Genomic DNA, 26,107 nt, shown 5'->3' on the forward strand with positions numbered 1-26,107 from the left:
ACTTCAGCCCGACATGGCTCGCGTTTCGACTATCTCAAAACAGCACGACTCAGCTCGCTTCAGCCCTGCTTAGCACCCAAAACTCGCACGGTTTTGGAGTAGGGCTGAAGCGAGCCAAACTGAGCTGAGTGAGGCTGGGGGCGTGAGCAGACACTCCCCTGTGCACTGATTGGTGAGGAGGAGTGTCCTCACATGCCCACACACGCCCTGCGAGCACGCTGGGATCTGTAAACACCGTAAACCCGGAAGAAGAAGAATTACGAGAATTTCTGGAGCCTTATGCGCCTCGCCTCATCTATACGCTCTTGCCAGTATCTGTTGGCGTTGTCGGTGACAACAAGCCACAGCACCAAGACCAGCAACACTAACGACTCCATGTCCTCCATGTTTATTGTTTACTCTCCGGGTCGTGAGACTACCGCTTAAAAGATCACTGAGGTCACTGTTTGCGCCGCTTAACGACATCACGTGACGTCCACCCACTTTCGCTAACTCCACCCAATGTGTCCACCCACTTCCAGCCAGCACGGTTCAGCGCGGTTGTAGTCGAAATGCAACTCCAATAGCCCCGCTACGCTCGACTCAGCCCAACTCAGCACGGCACGGCTCAGCCCGACTCAGCCGCGTTTGTAGTGGAAAAGCGGCATTAGACAGGTTGAGCTTCCTGAGCTGGCGCAGAAAGTACAACCTCTGCTGGGCCTTTTTGATGATGGTGACTGTGTTGGTCTCCCACTTCAGGTCCCAGGAGATTGTGGAGCCCAGAAACCTGAAGGTTTCAACAGCAGTCACAGTGTTGTTGGTGATAGGTGGCGGGGGGGGGGCTCCTCCTAAAGTCCACTGTCATCTCCACAGTTTTGAGTGTGTTCAGCTCCAGATTGTTCTGATCGCACCAACAGACCAGCCGTTCAACCTCCCGTCTGTATGCAGACTCGTCACCGTCTCAGATGAGGCCGATGACCATTGTGTCGTCTGCAAATTTCAGGAGTTTAACAGACGGGTCTCTTGAGGTGCAGTCGTTGGTGTAAAGGGAGAATAGCAGTGGACAGAGCACACACCCCTGGGGGGCGCCAGTGCTGATAGTCCGGGTGCTGGATGTGATGCTCCCCAGCCTCACCTGCTGCTTCCTGTCAGTCAGGAAGTTTATAATCCACTGACAGGTGGAGGAGGGCACAGTGAGCTGGGTGAACTTGGTGTGGAGGATGTCTGGAAAGATGGTGTTGAACGCCAAACTGAAGTCCACGAACAGGATCCTGGTGTACGTCCCTGCAGAGTCAAGGTGTTGCAGGATGTAGTGCAGTCCCATATTGATTGCATCATCTGCTAACCTGTTTGCCCAGCAGGCAAACTACAGGGGGTCCAGCAGGGGGTCTGTGATGTCCTTTAGGTGTGACAACACCAGTCTCTCAAAGGACTTCATGACTACAGATGTGAGGGCTACAGGCCTGTAGTCATTCAGTCCTGTGATGGTGGTTTTCTTGGGAACCAGGATTATTGTGGAGCGTTTGAAGCATGAGGGGACTTCACACAGCTCCAGGGATCTATTGAAGATCTGGGTGAAGATGGGGGGCCAGCTGATCAGCACAGACCTTCAGATAGGAGGGTGACAGACCGTCTGGGCTGGGTGTCTTCCTGATCTTCTGTCTGCGAAAAAGCTGACAAACATCCTCTTCACAGATCTTGAGTGCTGGTGTGGGGTCAGAGGTGAGAGGAGGCAGAATAGCAGGGGGTGTAAATGGGTCTTTAATGTCTGAGGGGTGGAGAGGTGTGAATGTGTCTAATCTGCAGTAGAACACATTCAACTCATCAGCCAGTTGATGGTTCATTGTAGTGTTGGGGGATGGTCTTCTGTAGTTGGTGATATTCTTCAGGCCTATCCACACTGATGCCGGATCGTTGGCTGAAAGGCTGTTTTTGATCCTTTCAGCGTAGCTCCTCTTAGCTGCTTTCACCTCTTTCATCAGTGTGCTTCTGGCCTGTTTGTACAGGACTCTGTCCCCACTTCTGTAGGCCTCCTCCTTGGCCTGGCGAAGCTGCCTGAGTTTTGCGGTGAACCAGGGTTTGTTGTTGCTGTATGTGCGGAAGGTCTTGGTGGGCACACACATATCCTCACAAAAACTGATGTAAGATGTCACAGTATCAGTCAGTTCATGCAGGTCTGAAGCTGCAGCCTCAAAAACACTCCAAGCAGTGCAGTCAAAGCAGGCTTGTAGTTCCACTTTGGCCTCATCGGACCATCTCCTCACCGTCTTGACTACAGGCTTAGCAGATTTCAGCTTCTGCCTGTAGGTCGGGATAAGATGAACAATGCAGTGATCAGATAGTCCCAAGGCTACACGGGGGACAGAGTGGTATGAGTCCTTTAAAACGGTGTAACAATGGTCCAGAGTATTAGGTGGTGTTTACATTAGACCGTATCAGCGGATCATCAGATTAACGTTTTTAAAACGATTCGCGTGCACACAGCAACGCCAATATACGATTCGCGTGCACACAGCAACGCCAATACACGGATACGCTAATCACATGACTAATTAGACGGCACGTCACATGATCCCAGTGCATATCGGGCATGCGCAAGTCACTCACCACTTGCAAGTGGAAGGATGGCAAGCGAACACCTTCTCCAGCAGATAAACACACCTGGCTGTGATGTTCATGTTCTCACTGAGTTTAAGCGCCTGAAGGAGGTAAATAAGTTGAAATGTGTAAATAAACCTCAGTGCGGCTCAGCGCTTCCTCCTGCGCTCCAAATCACTCCGCCCTGAACAGCGAGTGCCCTCTGGAGGGTGCGCACTCCGGCCCTGCGCAGCTCACAGAGCGCGCGAGTGAAGCGCACGAGCAGTGATTCGGGACTGAGCCGCTGTGTGTGTGATCCCAACGCCAGCGAATCAGGAAGGTGGATGTCACAGTGACGTTGTCCAATGACGACGTCAGCTAGAGCTCAGCACTGCGTTTCCTCGTTCCTCAATGTTTACACAGCACCGGATCAGATACGAACTGGGTTGAATACGTGGGCCCTGGCGGATTCAAGTTGTTCCGCCTGTGGAGTCGTTTCCCGGCGTTTTAATGTGCACGGACAGTGCATCCGCGACGAAAACGAGACGGATACGGTCTAATGTAAACACCACCTTTGTGTCCCTGGTGGGACAATTAATGTGCTGTTTATATTTTGGCAGTTCGTGGCTGAGGTTTACTCTGTTAAAGTCCCCCAAAACAATGAGCAAAGAGTCCGGGTGTTTTTTCTCCACGTTGTTTATCTGGTCAGCCAGGTGTTGTAATGCCTCAGTAACACAAGCCTGAGGAGGGATGTAAACTCCAACCAGAATAAACGAGGAAAACTCTCGCGGAGCATAAAACGGTTTGCAGTTTATGAATAATGTCTCCAGATGAGGACTGCATGATTTGTTTAGAACCGTGACATCAGTAAAACAACCTTCGTTAATGTAAAAGCAGACTCCGCCTCCCCTCGTTTTCCCCGTGAGCTCCGTTTCGCGGTCCGCTAGGTGCAGGTGAAACCCAGGCAGGTGGAGAGAAGTGTCCGGAATGTGCTCACCGAGCCAGGTTTCGGTGAAGCACAAGGCAGCAGATCTGTTAAAATCCATGTTGATTGTGTTGAGGAGCAGCAGTTCGTCCATCTTGTTGGCCAGAGAGCGGACGTTAGGCAGGTGAATAGACGTGAGCGCAGTGCGAAACCCCTGCTGCCTCAGCCTGATGAGCGCGCCGGCTCACTTCCCCCGGTGTCTCCGGCGTCCTCGGCGGAGACCATAGAGAGCTGCTGCTCCTCGCCATTCGCATCTGTATTGCAGCGTGCTTTGTCAGACGGCAGTAGGTACCATTTTTATGATGGTCTTTGGTATGACCCAACCGTGAGTAGAACTCGCAATCTCCCAAACGAGAGGCGGACACGCTAACCACTAGGCCAACTCACTGTACAGCATATAGTACACGCCCTTATCCAACATGACAAAAAGGCCAGGATCTGAGAATACCACAAAAATAAAACCCTAATTAGAGGTGACTTAGAAAAGCAAAGACTGAAAGTTCTGGTTGCTTAAAATTGTAGATTTAGTGCTTGCTTAAGTGCCTAGTGAAGAGGTGGAATTTTGGTGTTGGTTTGAAGACAACCAGCAACTGTTTGAACAGACAGAGCAGGTTCCATCGCACCATCTGAGTGCCAGGGCAGAGAAGAAAAGCATACAGAGGGGCATGTCTTCCTTGTATCTTGAAGGATGAGAAAAATAGAGCTGTGGCTTGAAGGGAATGTGGTACAATGCTGATTGATAAGTGCCTTTGGGGAAGTAAGGGTCTGTTTTTGGCTCTGTAGGCAAGCATCAGTGTTATAAATCTTATGTGGGCAGCTACAGGAAGCCAGTGGAGAAAACACAGCAACGGAGAGAACTAGGAGAACTTGGGGATTGAAAACAAGTCACACAGCTGTATTTTGGATCAGTTCTAAAGGGTGTGATAGCACGCAGGAAAAGACCTGCCAGGAGCAAGCTGTATTAGTGCAATCTCAAGTCAAGCATCCGAGTGGCCTACATGGATCCTTGTAAAGTTGTAAAGGAGATACTGACATGACCGAGTCAGCAACATGAGCAGAAAATGTTAGCTGGTTATCGAGGACTGCACCAAGAGCTTTAGAGTGTCATACACACACTCCTACATATCACAGCCCTGTCGATAAATGCTCAAACATTCACGCAGGCTTATACTTTTGATTCATGATTTCTTTTGCATATTTTCCATGTCGATATACAGTATGATTTATTAGAGTGAAAAGAACTGGGCATGTGACTACATTTGAGTTTATATGGATATGCTGATTGTACAGATGTGCATTTGTTTATTTTAAGTAGAGGTGTGTGCACATGTAAATTTAAAGGTCAGTGGGCAGCAATTTACCTTCTTGTGGTCGTTGCAGAGGAACCAGAGCATGGCGAGAGAGTGAAACAGCAACACCCTCTGCCCTATAGAGTAAGAAAGTGTGGTGCTGTCAGCAGGATCTGTATTTACATCCTGCTGCTGAGCCTCCAACATCACACTCAACATCCGATTCACCTCTGCACACTGTGCCAGATCTAAACACACACAAACATCACACTTCTGCATGAGTGAAGGTACAGAGCAACCACAACATACACAGGAACCACACTGTGATACAGCATAAAATACAGTCTACCCCACTCCCCTAAAACTGCTTTCTGTGATGTGACCAAGAGGAACCATATCAGATCTTTTTCCACTTTTAATTTGACATATGAACTAACAAAGTTCAAGTGAAAAACAAATAGTAACATTTAAGGGAGAAAAAAAAAATTGGTTGCACACCCTTTTATACTGGGTGTGTAACACACTCAAACCCATATTCAAAAGTACTCATCATACACATCATAAATCATCATTAATAAAGTGATTCTGATGAACCCCAAATAAAGATCAGCCGTTTCTGTAGGATTTTCTTAACATTTAAGAAACATCTAACGGTGGCTAGATGGAAGCCTTTTCTTCAAAACAAACAAAACAAGCCTGTTTAAATTACTCTTAACCATGTGGCAAAATATGTTAGTCTGATAAGACCAAGGTAAAAAAAAATGTTGGCCATAATTCTTAAAGATATATCTTTGCCACAAAAACAAAAGAGCTTATCACCCAAAGAACACCCATTGTGAAGCATGGTGGTGGCAGCATCATACTAGGGGATTGCTTCTCTTCAGCTGGAACTGGGGTTTTGGTCAAGAGGGAATCACTGACTGCGACAAATACCAATTTCTTAGGCACAAAGCCGACAGACCTTTGTTAGACAGCTGAAGGTGAAGAGAAATTTCACCTTCTAGCATGATAAGAACCAAAAGCACAAGTATCCAAGTCAACAAAGGAATGACTTTAGAACATGATGAGAAGCATTTTGTTAATGCCCAGTCAGAGTTCAGGTCTAAATCCTACCAAAAACCTGTTGAATGAATTGAATCAGGCTGTACACAGGAGATCCCCTGACAATTTGATAGATCTGGAGCATTTTTGCAAAGAAGAGTGGAATAAAACTGCCAAATAAAGATGTGCTAAGTTGGTAGACTCATACCCAAAAATTACAAGCAAAAGGTGTTTTAACAGAGTATTAGTTAAAGCTAGACGGCTTTTCGATTTCTGAAATTTGGTCATTGTAGGGCGGCACGGTGGTGTAGTGGTTAGCGCTGTCGCCTCACAGCAAGAAGGTCCTGGGTTCGAGCCCCGGGGCCGGCGAGGGCCTTTCTGTGCGGAGTTTGCATGTTCTCCCCGTGTCCGCGTGGGTTTGCTCCGGGTGCTCCGGTTTCCCCCACAGTCCAAAGACATGCAGGTTAGGTTAACTGGTGACTCTAAATTGACCGTAGGTGTGAATGGTTGTCTGTGTCTATGTGTCAGCCCTGTGATGACCTGGCGACTTGTCCAGGGTGTACCCCACCTTTCACCCGTAGTCAGCTGGGATAGGCTCCAGCTTGCCTGCGACCCTGTAGAAGGATAAAGCGGCTAGAGATGATGAGATTTGGTCATTGTGATATATGTTTATTTTTGTAATATCTCACAAAATATCAGGCCATTCTGTGGCTGGGAAGTTATTTAATTTGAGGGGATTCCCTTGCAAATAATATGCATGAAATTGCTCGCTTTGCGCAGTCAAGCAGACAGAGGAAGTCTGTGTGCGCATGCGCAGGTTTACCTTTTTCTTCTTTTGGGTTTTACGGCAGCTGGCATCCACAGTGTTGCATTACTGCCATCTACAGGTTTACCTTGACCGTGCACTGACCATTACATCATTCTATCGCTAAACGAACAGCTGATCACACTGAGGTGCTCGCTGACTGCCGATATTTATTAGTTTGGTCCTGCGTTTCCTTTCCTTCGCAACATAACGTCTTTTCTTCTCGATTTCCGTTACTGTAGTCGGTCTTTTACATTTCATTCTCACACTCACATCCTCCATTTTTCTCTCCTGTTTCAAATTTGTATCCCACAATGCCTTGCGCGAATGGGGAAAGCCCACCATGTGATGCATGATGTAGTATCTTGAATTGGGTCATGGTGAAGCAGGAAAAAATAGCGGAGAATTTAGGGCCACGTGGCCCTAAATTCATTAATTGTTCTATTTAAAAATACGAATAAAATTTTCGGTCCACTAAACAAAAATAATTGGGTGTCAGGGAAAATTCTTTTTATGACCTACACTTGAAAAAGCTGAGAGGCAGTCGACCGTTAAGGGTGCAGACACTTGTACAAGTAGTTCGTTGTAAGTTTTTCTCCCTTAAAACAGTTGTATTTGTTTTTCACATGAATTTTGTTGGTTGCTATATCACATTAAAGGTGGGACAAGATCTGTCATTTTTAAAAAAATGATTTTATGTTCACAAAAGCCTGCAATTTTAACAGGGATATGTAGACTTTTCATATGAAATACACGTGACTTCATTTTACTGTAGTTAGGAAATGGCAATGAATCTGTTTGCTGAACGCAAACGATTGCTTGATAATTATGCCGGATGGTGAGCCATGTAAGCACCCTGAGGCCAGTAGGTAAGAAAATACAATGTAACAGAAGACTGAGCCATTTCCTGTTCTGGAGTTTCAGAGGGAAAATTATCTCTCTGTACTCCATCAATACACATGAGCCATGACACTGAAGTACATCAATAAAAGCCAATGCCTGTAGCATAAAAACAAAACTCTCATCATGAAGATTTTAAGAAGCCATGGAAAGAAGAACAGATATGCTGTATTGTAGTGCATTAGAGAAGTGGTAAACCTACATTTTTAATTTTCAGTATTATATCGATTATGTAACATTACATTACATTTAGCAGACACTCTTATCCACAGTGATGTACAACATACCCAGAGCAGCCTGGGGAGCAGTTAAGGGTTAGGTGCCTTGCTCAAGGGCACTTCAGCCATTCCTGCTGGTCCAGGGAATCAAACTGGCAATCTTTTGGGCCCAAAGCTGCTTCTCTAACCATTAGGCCATGGTTTCCCCATTGGGACTATTGGCCAGTACTACATACTGATCCAATTCCTCTTAGTAATCAGGCAGAAATGATAGCAACAGGCTTGAAAACAAGTTGTGTCCTCTGTTCACACTCAAGATCTGGGTCATGTCCATCAACATCACATGATTTCATAACAAAAAACAAACAAACAAAAAAAAAAAAACACATCAGCAGATACAACTGTAAAATACAGTTTATATCCAAAATACAGTCTGATACACTGCCAGTCAAGCATTTCAGGCCAATATCAGCTACAAAATAAAGCTCAGTATTTCTATCATGTCATATTTTGGGGTTGACCTGTCATCATGACAGATAGTTCTGTAAATGAATGATGAGCTTATGATTACCCTCTGAAAATTCGAGAGCCACTGTATTTATTTATAATTACATTTTCAGGTAAGGGTGGGTGATAACCATCCACCCATCCATTATCCGTAGCCACTTATCCTGTCCTACAGGGTCGCAGGCAAGCTGGAGCCTATCCCAGCTGACTATGGGCGAGAGGCGGGGTACACCCTGGACAAGTCGCCAGATCATCGCAGGGCTGACACAGAGACAAACAACCATTCACACTCACATTCACACCTACGGTCAATTTAGAGTCACCAGTTAACCTAACCTGCATGTCTTTGGACTGTGGGGGAAACCGGAGCACCCGGAGGAAACCCACGCGGACACGGGGAGAACATGCAAACTCCACACAGAAAGGCCCTCGCTGGCCGCGAACCTAGGACCTTCTTGCTGCGAGTCAACAGTGCTAACCACAACACCACTGTGGGGTGATAACCATATGATACCTAACTGGTTGTAAACAGTTTTCCTTTTGTTCCTTTTCTAATATTGTCATTTTAAAATTACTTTTAAATAAAAATGCGACTTTAAAAAAAATGAACTGTCATGCATGTTTTGCATCACAGGAACATGAGGTATCATTTTGTATTTTTGGCACATTATCCACCCAAGTTCAGAGGTTCAGAGTGTGCTAAGGGTGTATTGGTCCAGGATCAGTTTATGCAGTTTTAATAGCTCACTGTATGCAGTGGGAATGGGTGAACAGAGTGTAGAACACCACACTGACATCAGCACAGCCTGGTTGCAGGAGGCACTGCACCACGCAACAACTGTGCTGAGAGAGAGAGAGAGAGAGAGAGAGAGGGAGGGAGGGGTGGGGCAGTGTATGACACACAGGAGACATACATTTGCATCCAGAATTAAGCTATGTCAGGGTGGGGTTTGCTTATTCACCAGTATGGTGCAGCATTGCTGGGTTTGCATCAGAACATGATAAATAAAGTCCTGATCACCTTATTCTCGCTCCGTTTATGGGTTCAAATGTGACCAGGTGCGATGTTAGATGAAGCTGTTTAATAGTGGGCAGCTGGAATGAGGTTAAAGCTGGCACTGGTAAACACTTTCAGGCCATGACTCAACAGTAATGCCAAGACACAAGTGATCTCAAGAATGAAAGTAGAAGTATCTGGGCTGACTTCTGATCCAATCCATGGACATGTCCAATGTATTTTATGCTATGGAGGTGTGTGATGACTGACATGACTCAGGTGTCATGCATGTACAGAGGACGCAAACCGTCTTAAAGCAGGTCGCTGGGCAGTGGGGCAACATTTATCCATCCATCCATCCATCCATCCATTATCTGTAGCCGCTTATCCTATTGTACAGGGTCGCAGGCAAGCTGGAGCCTATCCCAGCTGACTATGGGCGAGAGGCGGGGTACACCCTGGACAAGTCACCAGGTCATCACAGGGCTGACACATAGAGACAAACAACCATTCACACTCACATTCACACCTACGGTCAATTTAGAGCCACCAATTAACCTAACCTGCGTGTCTTTGGACTGTGGGGGAAACCGGAGCACCCGGAGGAAACCCACGCGGACACGGGGAGAACATGCAAACTCTGCACAGAAGGGCCCTCGTCGACCAGTGGGCTCGAACCTAGGACCTTCTTGGGGCAACATTTATGTTTGATTTATATCACACAAATTTCAAATAAAAATGCATTTTAAAATGAAGGAGCTGCATCATTAATAATCCTGTATCAGTATGCTTAGATCCCGGTTCTGAATGACTTGAAACAATGCTTTTTTTTGTACATTTTTTTGTAAATGCAAAATATCATCATTTTGTTGCAATCTAGTATACTGGCTTCACAGACTGTAAGATGCAAATATTTATCAAGATATCCATTTCTTTTTTTGTGGTTCTTGCAATATAGATATGATAAATGTGTGTTTGGCCTTGCTGTAACCAACTAATTCAACGGTTAATTAACTCCATTCACAAAATACACCCTAGACACACAAATAGTTTTAAAATTATTATAATTCATTCATTCATTCACTTCCTGGTCAGGGACACAGTGGGTCCTGAGCCCATCCCAGGAACACATCCAGGAAGAAATGCACCCTGGATGGGAGATAGAACCATCACAGGGCCCTATGAACACAAGTAGAACATACAGAGAAACTCCTCATAGACCTCAACCTGACTCCAGGATCGAACAACAGACCCTGGAGCTGTGACACAGAAATTTTACTTGTTGTGACAATTTGCCACCAAATTGCTGCAAAATTATGACACTATAAAAGAAAAATCAGGCATTCTCCATGTATTTATGTAAAATATAGCACATTTCAAATAGAAGCGAGAGAGAGAGAGCTCTGATTTTTACAAAGCATTTGTCTTTAACCCAGGATATCTGAACACCAAAAAAAAAAACCCTCAAAAAATTTTAATTAATAAAAATAGATGAAAAAAAGAAATAAAGTATTTACATATGTACATAAATACACAGAAAAGGAGAATTACTCCAGTTCTGCAGTTAAAAAAAAAGATGAGCGAGAGAGACAGACACACACACACACACAGAGAGAGAGAGAGAGAGAGAGAGAGAGAGAGAGAGAGAGAAATTGACCTAATGATGCTCATGCTCAATGATGCACTGCTCTCTGTAATTATCTTGCTTCTGATTGCCTATTTTTAAAATGAGATTAAACATTAGGATGAAAGGTCACACTCACCAAAGTACTGTGCTTCCTCATGTTCCTTCTGACTGTTGAACTCCATCAACTTAGACAAGTGAGCATGCCATGTACTGGCAACCTGCGCACGCGCACACACACACACACCAAAATACTAAAAATAAGCAGAAGTGTGAATGAGAAATATTATGGATGGTTAGTAGAAGGTGTTGATGTACTGTACCTCTGAATAGAGCGAGTTTACAATGTCTGGCTTCTCCTGTTTCATGAACACATTTGCCATCAAGAAATAGCCTCTAGCCGTCACCACACTATCCAAACCAAACTCTTCACTTGCATAGTACACCTGCATGCACAAATGCATAAACCTCTATTCAATACAAGCTCCTCATTTACATAACACATCTGTATGCACAGACAAGCCCACTACATAATATACACATGAAGATGAAGACTAACATCATTGGCGAAGTGCAGCAGGGCAGAGCTGTAGTCTCCTGTGGCCGAGTACAAGCAGCCCAGGGTTCTGTGGAGCAGATGAAGAACTGACCAACTGCAGCCTGGATTCTTCAATACCATCCACTGTGCCTGTGAGAGATAGTTTTCAGCCTCAGACAAGGAACCTAAACCTGCGGAAACACCGATACACACAGACACGTTCATATAGAAAAGATTTTTCGGACAAAACCAAAATGGACAATGGGAATCTGCTGATCTGGAAATATAATGTTCAGATTTAAAACGTGACACTAACATGGACACACCTGGGTCTGGATTCAGATAACCACGCAGTGGTAGGAACTTCTGCACATTTTGTAGTGTTACAACCTGGAACTAAAATTAACTTAATTGGGATTGTATGTCATGAACGAACCTACACACAAAAGCAAGTTTGTGCGCATATATATATATATATATATATATATATATATATATATATATATATATACACACACATACATACATACATACATACAGTACATGTATGTATGTGTGTGTGTGGGGGGGGGGTCAATATAGTTTGGAAAACTGTTTACAAATACAGTGGCTTGCAAAAGTATTCATCCCCCTGGGTGTTTGTCCTGTTTTGTCGCATTACAAGCTGGAATTAAAATGGATTTTTGGAGGGTTAGAACCATTTGATTTACACAACATGCCTACCACCTTAAAGGTGAAAATTGTTGTTTTATTGGGACACAAACAATAATTAAGATGAAAAAACAGAAATCTGGAGTGCACATAGGTATTCACCCCCCCCAATCAATACTTTGTAGAGCCACCTTTTCCTGCAATTACAGCTGCAAGTCTCTTGGGGTGTGTCTCTATTAGCTTAGCACATCTAGCCACTGGGATTTTTGCCCATTCCTCAAGGCAAAATTGCTCCAACTCCTTCAAGTTAGATGGGTTGCGTTGGTGTACAGCAATCTTCAAGTTATGCCACAAATTCTCAGTTGGATTGAGGTCTGGGCTTTGATTAGGCCATTCCAAGACATTTACATGTTTCCCTTTAAACCACTCCAGTGTAGCTTTACCAGTATGTTTCGGGTCATTGTCCTGCTGGAACGTGAACCTTTGTCCCTGTCTCAAACCTCTGGCTGACACAAACAGGTTTTCCTCCAGAATTGCCCTGTATTTAGTGCCATCCATCTTTCCTTCAGTCCTGACCAGCTTTTCTGTCCCTGCAAATGAAAAATATCCCCACAGCATGATGCTGCCACCACCATGTTTCACTGTAGGAATGGTGTTCTCAGGGTGTTGGGTTTGTGCTGCACATGGCATTTCCTATGATGGTCAAAAAGATCAATTTTAGTCTCATTTGACCAGAGAATCTTCTTCCATGTGTTTGGGGAGTCTGCCACATGCTGTTGGGCAAACTCCAAATGTATTTTCTTAAGCAATGGCTTTTTTCTGGCCACTCTTCCATAAAGCCCCACTCTATGGAGTGTATGACTTAAAGTGGTCCTATGGACAGATACTCCCATCTCCACTGTGGATCTTTGTAGCTCCTTCAGAGTTATCTTTGGTGTCTTTGTTGCATCTCTGATTAATGCCCTCCTTGCCCGGGCTGTGAGTTTTGGTGGGCGGCCTTCTCTTGTCAGGTTTGTAGTGGTGCCATGTTATTTCCATTTTGCTATAATGGATTAAATGGTGCTCTGTGGGATATTCAAAGTTTGGGATTTTTTTTATGACCCAACCCTGATCTATACTTCTCCACAACTTTGTCTCTGACCTGTTTGGAGTGCTCCTTGGTTTTCATGTTGCTTGCTTAGTCGTGTAGCAGAGTCAGGGTCCTTCCAGAACAGGGTGATTTATACAGACATGTGGCAGATCATGTGACACTTTGATTGCACACAGGTGGATCTTATTCAACTAATTACATGACTTATAAAGTGAATTGGTTGGACCAGCTCTTATTTAGGGGTTTCATATGAAAGGGGGGGTGAATACCTATGCACACTCCAGATTTCTGTTTTTTTCATCCTAATTATTATTTGTGTCACAATAAAACAACAATTTTCACCTTTAAAGTGGTAGGCACGTTGTGTAAATCAAATGGTGCTAACCCTTAGCAAAAAGTAGTATACTTAAAGTTCATTTTATTAAGTATGCTTCAGTATAAGTATAGCAAGTATACTACAGACCATGTACTTTTAGTGTACTAGAAAGTATACAAATTTAATACTTTTTCGGACTAAATTGGAACATTTCAAGTTTATAAAAGTATACTTTAAAGTTAATTTTAAGTTTGCAAAAGTACACTTTAAAGTATACAACAAGTACACTCATCTATATACTATCAATGTACTTAGTATATCCCTCTCGTATGCTTAAAGTATACCACAAGTACACTTATCGATATACTGCCATTGTACTAGTTATATACTTCTTTTTTTAAAGATTTTTTTGGGGGCTTTTTTCACCTTTATTGGATAGGACAGTGGAGAGACAGGAAATGAGCTGGAGAGAGATCAGGAAACAACCTCAGGTTGGAATCAAACCCAGGTCCCCAGATTTATGGTATGGCGCCTTAGTCGACTGAGCCACAACGCCCCTTAGTTATGTGCTTCGAGTCCCTATTTTTAGTTTATTATTGAATACTTTAAAAGGGTAGTTCGGGATTTTTGACATGAATCTGTATGGCATCCCCATCAATAGTGTCGTGCAAACACACTGACTTACCCCTGACAGCATCCTGTGAGTCCAGTTCTTGTCCAGTTTTGGTCCAGACGAAAGTAGTCCGGCAAGTTTGTTGGGGTCACGAAAGTAAAACGTTTTTCGTCTCAAAACAGTATGTGTTCAAAAGAGTGATATATTTGCATCACAAAACCGTTGCCAAATAAAAAGTCAGACCTCGAAATCGCTTGGCACTATTTTCTCTCCCTTCTTATCACTGCGCGCTGCCGCCAGGTGACAGCCACGGCTGTTTCATTCATTGTTTACTGCTAGCAAAGTTAGCGACAACATGTCTGACTACGACAGCGACATTGAAAACATTGACTTCATCTCACAGCCAAAGGGATATCTTTATGAACCCGAATATACAGATGAAGAAATTCGCCAGATGGAGTTAGAACGGGCAGAGAGAGAAAGGGTGGACAGAGAAGTGGAAGAAGGTGAAGCTGTAGCCGCAGCTTGTTAGCGCCGCTGATCTGAACTCCTAATCACTGCCAAACAATGGGAAAGGTGTTGATTCCTGCGCAGATGTCAACATGACAGCGCGCAGTGATACCGAGGGAGACAAAATATAGCGCCAAATAATTTCGAGGTGACTTTTTATTTGGCAACGGTTTTGTGATGCAAATATATCACTCTTTTGAACACATACTGTTTTGAGAAGAAAAACGTTTTACTTTCGTGACCCCAACAAACTTGCCGGACTACTTTCGCCTGGACCAAAACTAGACAAGAACTGGACTCACAGGATGCTGTCAGGGGTAAGTCAGTGTATTTGCACGACACTGTTGACGGGGATGCCATACAGATTCATGTCAAAAATCCTGAACTATTGCTTTAAGTCTACTGTTATAAACGTTGGTTATTTCACTAGTTTACTTGTTATACTTTAAGTTTGCTTGGCATATTACTTGTAGCTTACTATTTATATACTGGAAATATACTCCTTAAAGTATTCTTAAAGTTTACTCATACTGTATGTACACAAGAGTGTGATGCATTTACAAAATCACAAGACAGAATATTGAAAACAAGTTTGATATATTTTCAAACATTTCAAAAACAAAGACCTATGAAATCAAGTCCTTCCTTACTGGAGAAATTGATCAATAAAGTCAAGTTAAAAGTTTTTCTGTTTTTGTGTATGATTTTAAGGTACATAAAGATAATGCAATTGAGCACACATACTATATACTGTAAAGTTTTAAACTCCAGCATTATATTATATTAATATATAAATTAAATGTTAAGCATGAGTCAATGACTTGACCTTATTATGCACTTAGAGCAAGATATACTAAGTATTAGTACTTTGTGGCAGAAAAACGTAAAAAGTGTACTAAAGTATAAGTTTTAGTATTAAAGTATAAGTGTAAGTCTTAGTATTAATGTACTTAGTCTCAGACTTTTGTTTATACTTTTCAGTATAAGCCAAGTATACTTCACTTTACTATTCTTAAGTATATAAAATATAGTTTATAAAAAGTCAACTTCAAGTATACTTCCTCAGTTTTAGTAAAAAATAAGTATACTCATAGTACACTTGAAAAAATTTCTTTTTGCTAAGGGAACCCTCCAAAAATCCATTTTAATTCCAGCTTGTAATGCGCCAAAACAGGACAAACACCCAGGGGGATGAATACTTTTGCAAGGCACTGTATGTAAATATGTTTACAAAAATGTAACAAGTTGTGATTGTATAAGTATTCCGTCCCAAAGCTGCGAAACCCCCAAATTAGATCTGGCCCATTACAAGTCAAGTCAAGTTTATTTGTACAGCGCTTTTAACAACAGACACTGTGGCAAAGCAGCAGAAAATTAAATACTTTAAACATGAGCTAATTTAATCCCTAATTCATCCCTAATTTATTCTAATGAGCAAGCCTGAGGCAATGGTGGCAAGGAAAAACTCCCTCAGACGACTTGAGGAAGAAACTTCGAGAGGAATCAGACTCAAAAGGGAACCCATCCTCATTTGGGTGATAACAGATAGTGTGATCATAAATAACTCGCTTCTATAACTGTGTCCCATATAGTCAAAGTACAACTGTGTAACCAGGAAATTCAATATAGTTTTAACATGACGTCTGTTTTGTTGAAGTTATAAACTGTTCATGGTAACTGCAGTCCAAAAGTTAGCAAGTCAACTGTAGCCCTCAGGCATAAATGTATTACTGTAAGTGTCCACAGCCATCTTTCAAGTGTGACTTTCGACTGTCCATTTGGGGCCGTCCTCCACAGGAGCAATGTGATGAGACTCTAGCCAGATGTAGGGCATCAGGATGGATCAGGCAAGTCCTGTCTACAAGTCTACCTGTGTAACTAAAGTGGCACATGCTCTCAATATACTGTATAGATATACCGGTTCTTGGAAGGCTACAAAGTTTGTAAGACAACATACCTAAACAAACATCTTAGGCTACGTTCACACTGCAGGCTGAAGTGACTCAAATCCGATCTTTTCGCCCATATGTGACCTGTATCCGATCTTTTATTGACAATATGAACGACACAGATCCGATTTTTTCAAATCCGACCCAGGCCGTTTGGATATGTGGTCCTAATTCCGATTCCTATCCGCTCTTTTCATATGCGACTTCAGTCTGAACCGCCAGGTCGCATTCATCCGACTTACACATCATCAACAAGCCACAAACGTCACTATTCTGCGCTGAAGTAGGCGGCGGGTCTCTCAAAAAAAGTTACAACAACATGGCACATAATCACGGGCGCAGATAGAGGGTGGGACGAGTCATATTTAAATTCACCTCGTTCGGTCCCCCCTACTTATAGGGAGGAAAAAACGTCTATGCTGTCTTTCTTTGCATAAGGCAAACCTCACGGAAAAATCAAAAGACTAATTACCATTCGGTTTATTAAGGTGCACAGCAGTGTATACATATAGTTGCAACAACTCACATAAAACAAAACAAAGACTGATATTCGGTTGGTTGAGCTGCGCAGACTGCACAGGTTGCGAGCTCGAGCTTGGTTGCTATGGTTACTAACAACAAGTTTGACAGGCATGTTGGGGTTGGTTTGCTGGCAGCTTTGTCCCCCCCCCCAGTTTTTTGTCCCCCCCAGTTCAAAAAACGTATCTGCGCCCCTGCGCATGACATCAATGCGAGGGACGCTTCGGGCTGTGAAGGTTCTGAATCTTCTCAATGGAAGGACGCAGAGGTTAGGGAGCTGATTTCCATTTGGGGGGATGCAGCTATTCAAGCTAGATTGGATGAGTCATACCGCAACCGGGCGGTTTTACTTCCGTAAACACTGGCCATGCTCACTGCGTGTGACGTCGTCGTATCCTGCAGTGCGCATGCGGAACACTTTTAGGTCGCTTTTCGTTCATACTGAGGATCACATACAAGTCGCATATATTTGTTAATGTGAACGACCTCACAAAAAAATCGGATTTCACAAAAAAATCGGAATTGAGCATTAAGCCTTGCAGTGTGAACGTAGCGATAAAGACCAAGGAGCTATCAAAACAAATCTGGCACAAAGCTCTGCAATGTACAGTGGTGCTTGAAAGTTTGTGAACCCTTTAGAATTTTCTATATTTCTGCATAAATATGACCTAAAACATCATCAGATTTTCACACAAGTCCTAAAAGTAGATAAAGAGAACCCAATTAAACAAATGAGACAAAAATACTATACTTGCTCATTTATTTATTGAGGAAAATGATTCAATATTACATATCTGTGAGTGGCAAAAGTATGTGAGCCTCTAGGATTAGCAGTTAATTTGAAGGTGAAATTAGAGTCAGGTGTTTTCAATCAATGGGATGACAATCAGGTGTGAGTGGGCACCCTGTTTTATTTAAAGAACAGGGATCTATCAAAGTCTGATCTTCACAACACATGTTTGTAGAAGTGTATCATGACACGAACAAAGGAGATTACTGAGGACCTCAGAAAAAGCGTTGTTGATGCTCATCAGGCTGGAAAAGGTTACAAAACCATCTCTGGAGAGTTTGGACTCCACCAATCCACAGTCAGACAGATTGTGTACAAATGGAGGAAATTCAAGACCATTGTTCCCCTCCCCAGGAGTGGTTGACCAACAAAGATCACTCCAAGAGCAAGGCGTGTAATAGTTGGCGAGGTCACAAAGGACCCCAGAGTAACTTCAAATCAACTGAAGGCCTCTCTCACATTGGCTAATGTTAATGTTCATGAGTCCACCATCAGAAGAACACTGAACAACAAAGGTGTGCATGGCAGGGTTGCAAGGAGAAAGCCACTGGTCTCCAAAAAGAACATTGCTACTCATCTGCAGTTTGCTAAAGATCACATGGACAAGCCAGAAGGCTATTGGAAAAATGTTTTGTGGACGGATGAGACCAAAATAGAACTTTTTGGCTTAAATGAGAAGTGTTATGTTTGGAGAAAGGAAAACACTGCATTCCAGCATAAGAACCTTATCCCATCTGTGAAACATGGTGGTGGTAGTATCATGGTTTGGGTCTGTTTTGCTGCATCTGGGCCAGGACGGCTTGCCATCATTGATGGAGCAATGAATTCTGAATTATACCAGTGAATTCTAAAGGAAAATGCCAGGACATCTGTCCATGAACTGAATCTCAAGAGAAGGTGGGTCATGCAGAAAAACAACGGCTCTAAGCACACAAGCCGTTCTACCAAAGAATGGTTGAAGAAGGATAAAGTTAATGTTTTGGAATGGCCAAGTCAAAGTCCTGACCTTAATCCAATGGAATTGTTGTGGAAGGACCTGAAGCGAGTAGTTCATGTGAGGAAACCCACCAACATCCCAGAGTTGAAGCTGTTCTGTACAGAGGAATGGGCTAAAATTCCTCCAAGCTGGTGTGCAGGACTGATCAACAGTTACCAGAAACGTTTAGTTGCAGTTATTGCTGCACAAGGGGGTCACACCAGATACTGAAAGCAAAGGTTCACATACTTTTGCCACTCACAGATATGTAATATTGGATCATTTTCCTCAATAAATAAATGATCAAGTATAATATTTTTGTCTCATTTGTTTAACTGGGTTCTCTTTATCTACTTTTAGGACTTGTGTGAAAATCTGATGATGTTTTAGGGCATATTTATGCAGGAATATAGAAAATTCTAAAGGGTTCACAAACTTTCAAGCACCACTGTATCTGTCAGGGGTTAGTTATAAAAAAAAAAAATTCTTAAACTTCCTGCAGAGCACCATTAAATCCGGTATTGGATTTAACTACCTAAAGGCATATTGGAGACCAAACAAACATGCGAAGAAAGGTTCTCTTTTCTGGTGAAACCAAATGCGGACTTTTTGGCCTTGGCACAAAATGCTATGGTTGGCAGAAACCCAAGACTGCTTATCACATTGAAAAAAAACAGCTCCATTGTGAAGCATGGTGGTGAGAGCATCATGTTTTGCATTACTCTTGGCATTTTGGTTGTGTCTCAGGTTAATACCCTGTCACTGACTTTGGCCAGACAACTTCTTCAGAGGTGCAAAGACTTGGTTGTGGTTTCCATATTTTTTCCTTAAAAAAAATAAAAATAAATAAATAAATACAACCCCGATTCCAAAAAAGTTGGGACAAAGTACAAATTGTAAATAAAAACAGAATGCAATGATGTGGAAGTTTCAAAATTCCATATTTTATTCAGAATAGAACATAGATGACATATCAAATGTTTAAACTGAGAAAATGTATCATTTAAAGAGAAAAATTAGGTGATTTTAAATTTCATGACAACAACACATCTCAAAAAAGTTGGGACAAGGCCATGTTTACCACTGTGAGACATCCCCTTTTCTCTTTACAACAGTCTGTAAACGTCTGGGGACTGAGGAGACAAGTTGCTCAAGTTTAGGGATAGGAATGTTAACCCATTCTTGTCTAATGTAGGATTCTAGTTGCTCAACTGTCTTAGGTCTTTTTTGTCGTATCTTCCGTTTTATGATGCGCCAAATGTTTTCTATGGGTGAAAGATCTGGACTGCAGGCTGGCCAGTTCAGTACCCGGACCCTTCTTCTACGCAGCCATGATGCTGTAATTGATGCAGTATGTGGTTTGGCATTGTCATGTTGGAAAATGCAAGGTCTTCCCTGAAAGAGACGTCGTCTGGATGGGAGCATATGTTGCTCTAGAACCTGGATATACCTTTCAGCATTGATGGTGTCTTTCCAGATGTGTAAGCTGCCCATGCTACACACACTAATGCAACCCCATACCATCAGAGATGCAGGCTTCTGAACTGAGCGCTGATAACAACTTGGGTCATCCTTCTCCTCTTTAGTCCGAATGATATGGTGTCCCTGATTTCCATAAAGAACTTCAAATTTTGATTCGTCTGACCACAGAACAGTTTTCCACTTTGCCACAGTCCATTTTAAATGAGCCTTGGCCCAGAGAAGACGTCTGCGCTTCTGGATAATTTTTAGATACGGCTTCTTCTTTGAACTATAGAGTTTTAGCTGGCAACGGCGGATGGCACGGTGAATTGTGTTCACAGATAATGTTCTCTGGAAATATTCCTGAGCCCATTTTGTGATTTCCAATACAGAAGCATGCCTGTATGTGATGCAGTGCCGTCTAAGGGCCCGAAGATCACGGGCACCCAGTATGGTTTTCCGGCCTTGACCCTTACGCACAGAGATTCTTCCAGATTCTCTGAATCTTTTGATGATATTATGCACTGTAGATGATGATATGTTCAAACTCTTTGCAATTTTACACTGTCGAACTCCTTTCTGATATTGCGCCGCTATTTGTAGGCGCAGAATTAGGTGGATTGGTGATCCTCTTCCCATCTTTACTTCTGAGAGCCTCTGCCACTCCAAGATGCTCTTTTTATACCCAGTCATGTTAATGACCTATTGCCAATTGACCTAATGAGTTGCAATTTGGTCCGCCAGCTGTTCCTTTTTTGTACCTTTAACTTTTCCAGCCTCTTATTGCCCCTGTCCCAACTTTTTTGAGATGTGTTGCTGTCATGAAATTTCAAATGAGCCAATATTTGGCATGAAATTTCAAAATGTCTCACTTTCGACATTTGATATGTTGTCTATGTTCTATTGTGAATACAATATCAGTTTTTGAGATTTGTAAATTATTGCATTCCATTTTTATTTACAATTTGTACTTTGTCCCAACTTTTTTGGAATCGGGGTTGTAAAATAAATAAAATAGATTTAATAGTGTGCCATGGGGTGGTCAAAGTTTAGGACATTTCTCATAATCAAACCATAATGATACTTTTCCAGAAGTTTATTCAGGATTTGTTTTGATAGATGGTGTTTGTTTCAGTGTAATCATGGGGGCCAGGTGTACTTCTATTGCAATCTTGTGACAGTTTAATTGCACACAGATGGAATCCATTTCAACTTAATATTTCAAATTTAGGTTTCACAGCAATGTGGGTGAATGATTGTGTAATCACAACTTTTACATATTTTACTAGATTTTGAAATTTGATTATGGACTATTTTGTGTTGATTTGTGACATAAAATCACCATTACGTGCTTCCGCGGGATGGCATGGTGGTGTAGTGGGTAGCACTGTTGCCTCACAGCAAGAAGGTCCGGGTTCGAGCCCCGTGGCCGGCGAGGGCCTTTCTGTGTGGAGTTTGCATGTTCTCTCCGTGTCCGCGTGGGTTTCCTCCGGGTGCTCCGGTTTCCCCCACGGTCCAAAGACATGCAGGTTAGGTTAACTGGTGACTCTAAATTGACTGTAAATGTGAGTGTGAATGGTTGTTTGTGTCTCTGTGCCAGCCCTGTGATGACCTGGTGACTTGTCCAGGGTGTACCCCGCCTCTCGCCCACAGTCAGCTGGGATAGGCTCCAGCTTGCCCTTGACCCTGCACAGGATGATGGATGGATGGAAGTGCTTCCGTTCCATTATGGAAAGATTCAAGGGGTGAATATTTATGCAAGGCACTTTATATGCCGCTTATTAAGAACACAGCTCAGACTATGACAGTAATCAAATTTAAATTGCAGTCCTGGACAGCTATATATCCTAACAATTTATCCGAGATTTAAAATACAACCATGTAATTTGTCCGGTTGAATTTCCAGAAGGAATAAGACAGAAATGAGCAGAATCCACATTAAGTAGCACCAGCAGAAAATCCAGTTCAACACTGCAGAATCATGCTCTGTAGGTTCAGGATGAGACTTGTGTGTTGCCTCACCTATACTGGCCTCGGCAAGCAGCAAGTAGACTGGCACCAGTTCAACATCACCAGGGCCGTAAATTTCAATAGCACAGCGCAAGCAGAGCTGAGCTGCTGGCACTGCTTCACTGTACTTCCCTTCTGTTACCCAGCTCTTAGCTGCAGCACGGGAGAGCTCCATCAGGTGCTCCTAAGATCAGTCAAACACACACCCTGATTAAAATGTGGTTTCTGGAGACAGCAGCAGGGAATCAGTACAGTGATCCTTCTGGGACAGACTGTGTGTGTACAAATTGCAATTTGAGCAAAGACTATTGTAAATGCGTACCAATCTTTTCTGATTCTGCAAAGGATGGACGTATCCGTCAGTTGGGAAACAGGTGAATGGTGCAGAGTTTCGTATGGACATCAGCAGCTCACACACTTTCTCATGGATGCTATTCCAATCTGCCTGCTGGTGAGCCACATTACTGCAGAAAGACACAGAACGAAGCAATATATTTAACAGTTATTCCACGAAATTGAGTCGTACATGAGCTGATAGCAGACAAGGTACGTAGCGCTGAGTTGGCTATAAGCCATGTACGACAAGACTGAGTGGGATAACTGTTTTATTATATCCACACTCGCTGGATTTTGAGAAACAGAGCATTTTTATTGTTTTTTTTTGCAAATTCGATAAATAACTTTATACGAAACGTCTGACAAAATCATTTCCACTTAGAATGGAAACAAACCGGTGAAATGACAGCAATTTGTGATAAATGCTATCATCATAATTCTTGAAAAATAAAAAGATACGTTCTTACCATCAAATACTTTTTTTCCATATTTTATTGCTTTTTTTTGTATTTTTTGGGGTTTTGTTTTTGAGTAGAGTTTCTATTTCATCCTCGGTTGGTTCAGCAACACGCTCCGCCATTTTTTTTTTCTCTACTCATGGTATATGAGCTGATTGGCTACTCTACTACTAGGCTATCAGAGCACGCGATTGCTCATATCCAGTGAATGTGGATAGAATAATGCTTGTTAGTTAACAAAATATTGACCTTTGCAGTACTGATATTGCAGAAGGTTGCAATATGTAAATGAACTAAATAATTTATTTTCTGCTAAACATCCTGGAGAGCACTGTGATGAAGCAGAGTGTAGCGTAATCACTACACACTTCCAGGGTCTGTCCAGAGTTTCACAAATTCTCCCCGTGTTTGTGTGCGTTTCTGGTTTCCTCCCTCTTCCCAAAAGTGGCAGTAGATGGGAATGAGCAGTGTGTGTTGCCCTGTGATGGATTGGCATCCCACCCGGTATACCTTTTACCTAGCGTTTCTGTGATAGTTTCCGGGTCCCCATGACCCCGACGAGAATAAAAGCAATTACTGTAGGTGAATGAATGAAGGTAAAGTTCTTGACTATCTTGGATGCACCAGATGAATGTTTCTGTGGGAAATGCATTACAACTGCCACATGATCCAAAAAAAAGGTAAATAAAACTTGACTGCAGAAATGACAGAATGTAAAAGTATTAAAAAATTGTGTTTACTCTTTGCAACCAGCAATTTATCTGCAGCTGACTGTTTGTGAATGAGCATCATATCTAGCTGCATATTTTGTGGTTAGACAGGTGTTTATAACCACATGCAGTTCATAGCACTTCAAATCAACTGAAAAATAGACAACTAAACAACCAATCAGAAGTGTTGGCACCCTTCAAGAGAATTTGAAAAACCAAGTGTATAAACTTAACAGTAAACACAATTAATGCTCTACTACTACAAAAAATCTTGTGTTGTTTTTGTGCTTCTTTTGCTGTATTACCTCCCCAACAGAGTTTATAGACTGAAAAATTCTTAGTCCGTGACATAGGGAACGAGTATCAGGATGTATTTATTGATAGAGACTTCAAAGCAGTTATGTAAGTCGCTCTGGATAAGGGCATCTGCTAAATGCCATAAATGTAAATGTAAAAAATGTACAATGTACTACCTACTTTGCCTCGAACAAAAACAATTGTCCCCTTTTTTAAATAATAGCATTTCCTTTAAAAAGAACAACAATTTTGGCACCCTTAAGAATTACGAGGGGCATTCCAGAAGTTTTGAGAATTTTTTGGGAGAGGCAATTATAATTGTCCTAGATTATTGTAATTTTAGTATATAATTACTATACATATAATAAACTGACATGCCAACTTTTGTTATTCCAGGTTGAAGGAGACAGCTGTAACAGCACTTTGAACACACCCTACTAAACACTGCTTGTCACAGCTGACTAGTTTGCAGAATGCATTCGGGACGTGAAGACAATTAGGAAGGTCATTTTTCAATTAGAGGGGGAAAAAAAAGTCCACCAAAGAGGGTCAGGATGTAATTCCAGTGGCATAGCTGTCCAGAGTCCCATCAAAAGGTGCATGAAAGTATGTCCCACACTGCCTACACCGTCACCATGACACCACCGGGCAATGTCGCCAAGAACACCACACCATGGATCCACAAAGCGAGCACAGAAGCACCACCACACAGAGCACTGGAATGTCCCAAACCACCTGCACAGCCACTGCGATACCACCAGACAACATCGCTCGGAACACCGCACCAAGCACAGAAGCACCACCACACAGAGCGCTGGACAATCCTGATGTTAAAAAGAGCAACGAGCTCACTGCAGTCCATAGGGAGGAGCACAGACATCACCCATGGCGGCCCAAGACCCGAAGGGAACCGACGCCCAAAACTGGGTCCGGAGCTACACCAGAACTGGCGGACAAAACATTCAAACAAAGAACAAACATTAAACCATACAATCACAAAAAGAAAAACAAAGGGGGAAAAAAGAAAATAAAAAGCTCAGGTGAGAAGCAGCAGCCAAAATGTGCACAGCGTACTCTCCAGTGTACAAAAACAAGTTACAACAAAAAGCTAAGCCAGAAGCAGATTTAATTTCTGTTAAGAGTGTTTACAGGCAGCTCCAGAATTATTAGCACCTTTAGTAAAGAATGGTTTAAAAAAAGAGGTTATCAAAAAGAGGTCTTTGTGAATAATTAGCTTAATCTCACACTGACAATATGAGAGAAATCCATCCATCCATCCATTCTATTTTTCCCTCAGGGTCAGAGGGGAAGCTGGAGCCAATCCCAGCTGACCTTGGGTGAACCCTGGGCAGGTTGCCAATCTACTGCAGGGCTTGAGAGAAACTGTTCATTCCAAATGTTTTCTGACAAAACTACGTCACAATTATTGGCACTCCTGCAGTTTAGTGCAACTTCCCTCTGCCACATAACAGCACAGTCTTCCCCTGTAATGCTTCATGAGATTGGAGAATACAGAGCAAGGGATCAGATTCTTTTCTTTTTAATGGTCCTCTGTCTTCTCTTCTGGACTTTCCTCTTCAGCACACCCCACAGGTTCTTTTTAATGGAGTAGCAATGATAAAGCTTGATTCTATGGCCATTGATCCATTTTTGTGTGTTGGTAGAACAGATGTTTTAGATCATTGTCCTGCTGGAACAGCCAACCATGACCCAGGGTTTGTTTGTTTACTTGTTTGTTTGTTTATTGCCAGAGGCAACTATATTTTCATCCTGGTATTTTGTGGCATTCATAATGCCATGAATCCTAACTAGGTTCCTAGGGCCTTTGGAGGAAAGAAACAGTGCCAAGATCATAGATCCTTCTACCAAACTTAACAGTATACTTAACAGTAGTTATTAGATTCTCTTCTGTATAACCGTCCTTCTTTTTTATGCCAAACCCATCTTAAGTGTTTGTTGCC

At 42.6% G+C, this 26,107-nt stretch overlaps 1 protein-coding gene across 2 annotated transcripts in view; it reads right to left on the reverse strand.

Moving 5' to 3' along the window:
• zmynd12 (zinc finger, MYND-type containing 12) overlaps positions 1–26,107 on the reverse strand; it is a 65,068-nt gene that overhangs the window by 15,126 nt on the left and 23,835 nt on the right. For both annotated transcript variants that reach the window (XM_060932150.1, XM_060932149.1), the window contains exons 2-7: positions 22,668–22,809; positions 22,358–22,529; positions 11,482–11,651; positions 11,246–11,368; positions 11,062–11,143; positions 4,903–5,078 (exon numbers count right to left, since the gene is read on the reverse strand). In XM_060932150.1, coding sequence (XP_060788133.1) covers positions 4,903–5,078; positions 11,062–11,143; positions 11,246–11,368; positions 11,482–11,651; positions 22,358–22,529; positions 22,668–22,748 — 804 coding nt within the window. In that variant the 5' untranslated portion in view covers positions 22,749–22,809. The remainder of the gene's footprint in view (positions 1–4,902; positions 5,079–11,061; positions 11,144–11,245; positions 11,369–11,481; positions 11,652–22,357; positions 22,530–22,667; positions 22,810–26,107) is intronic.

Source organism: Neoarius graeffei, chromosome 10 (assembly GCF_027579695.1).
Source record: "Neoarius graeffei isolate fNeoGra1 chromosome 10, fNeoGra1.pri, whole genome shotgun sequence".
NCBI lineage: Eukaryota > Metazoa > Chordata > Actinopteri > Siluriformes > Ariidae > Neoarius > Neoarius graeffei.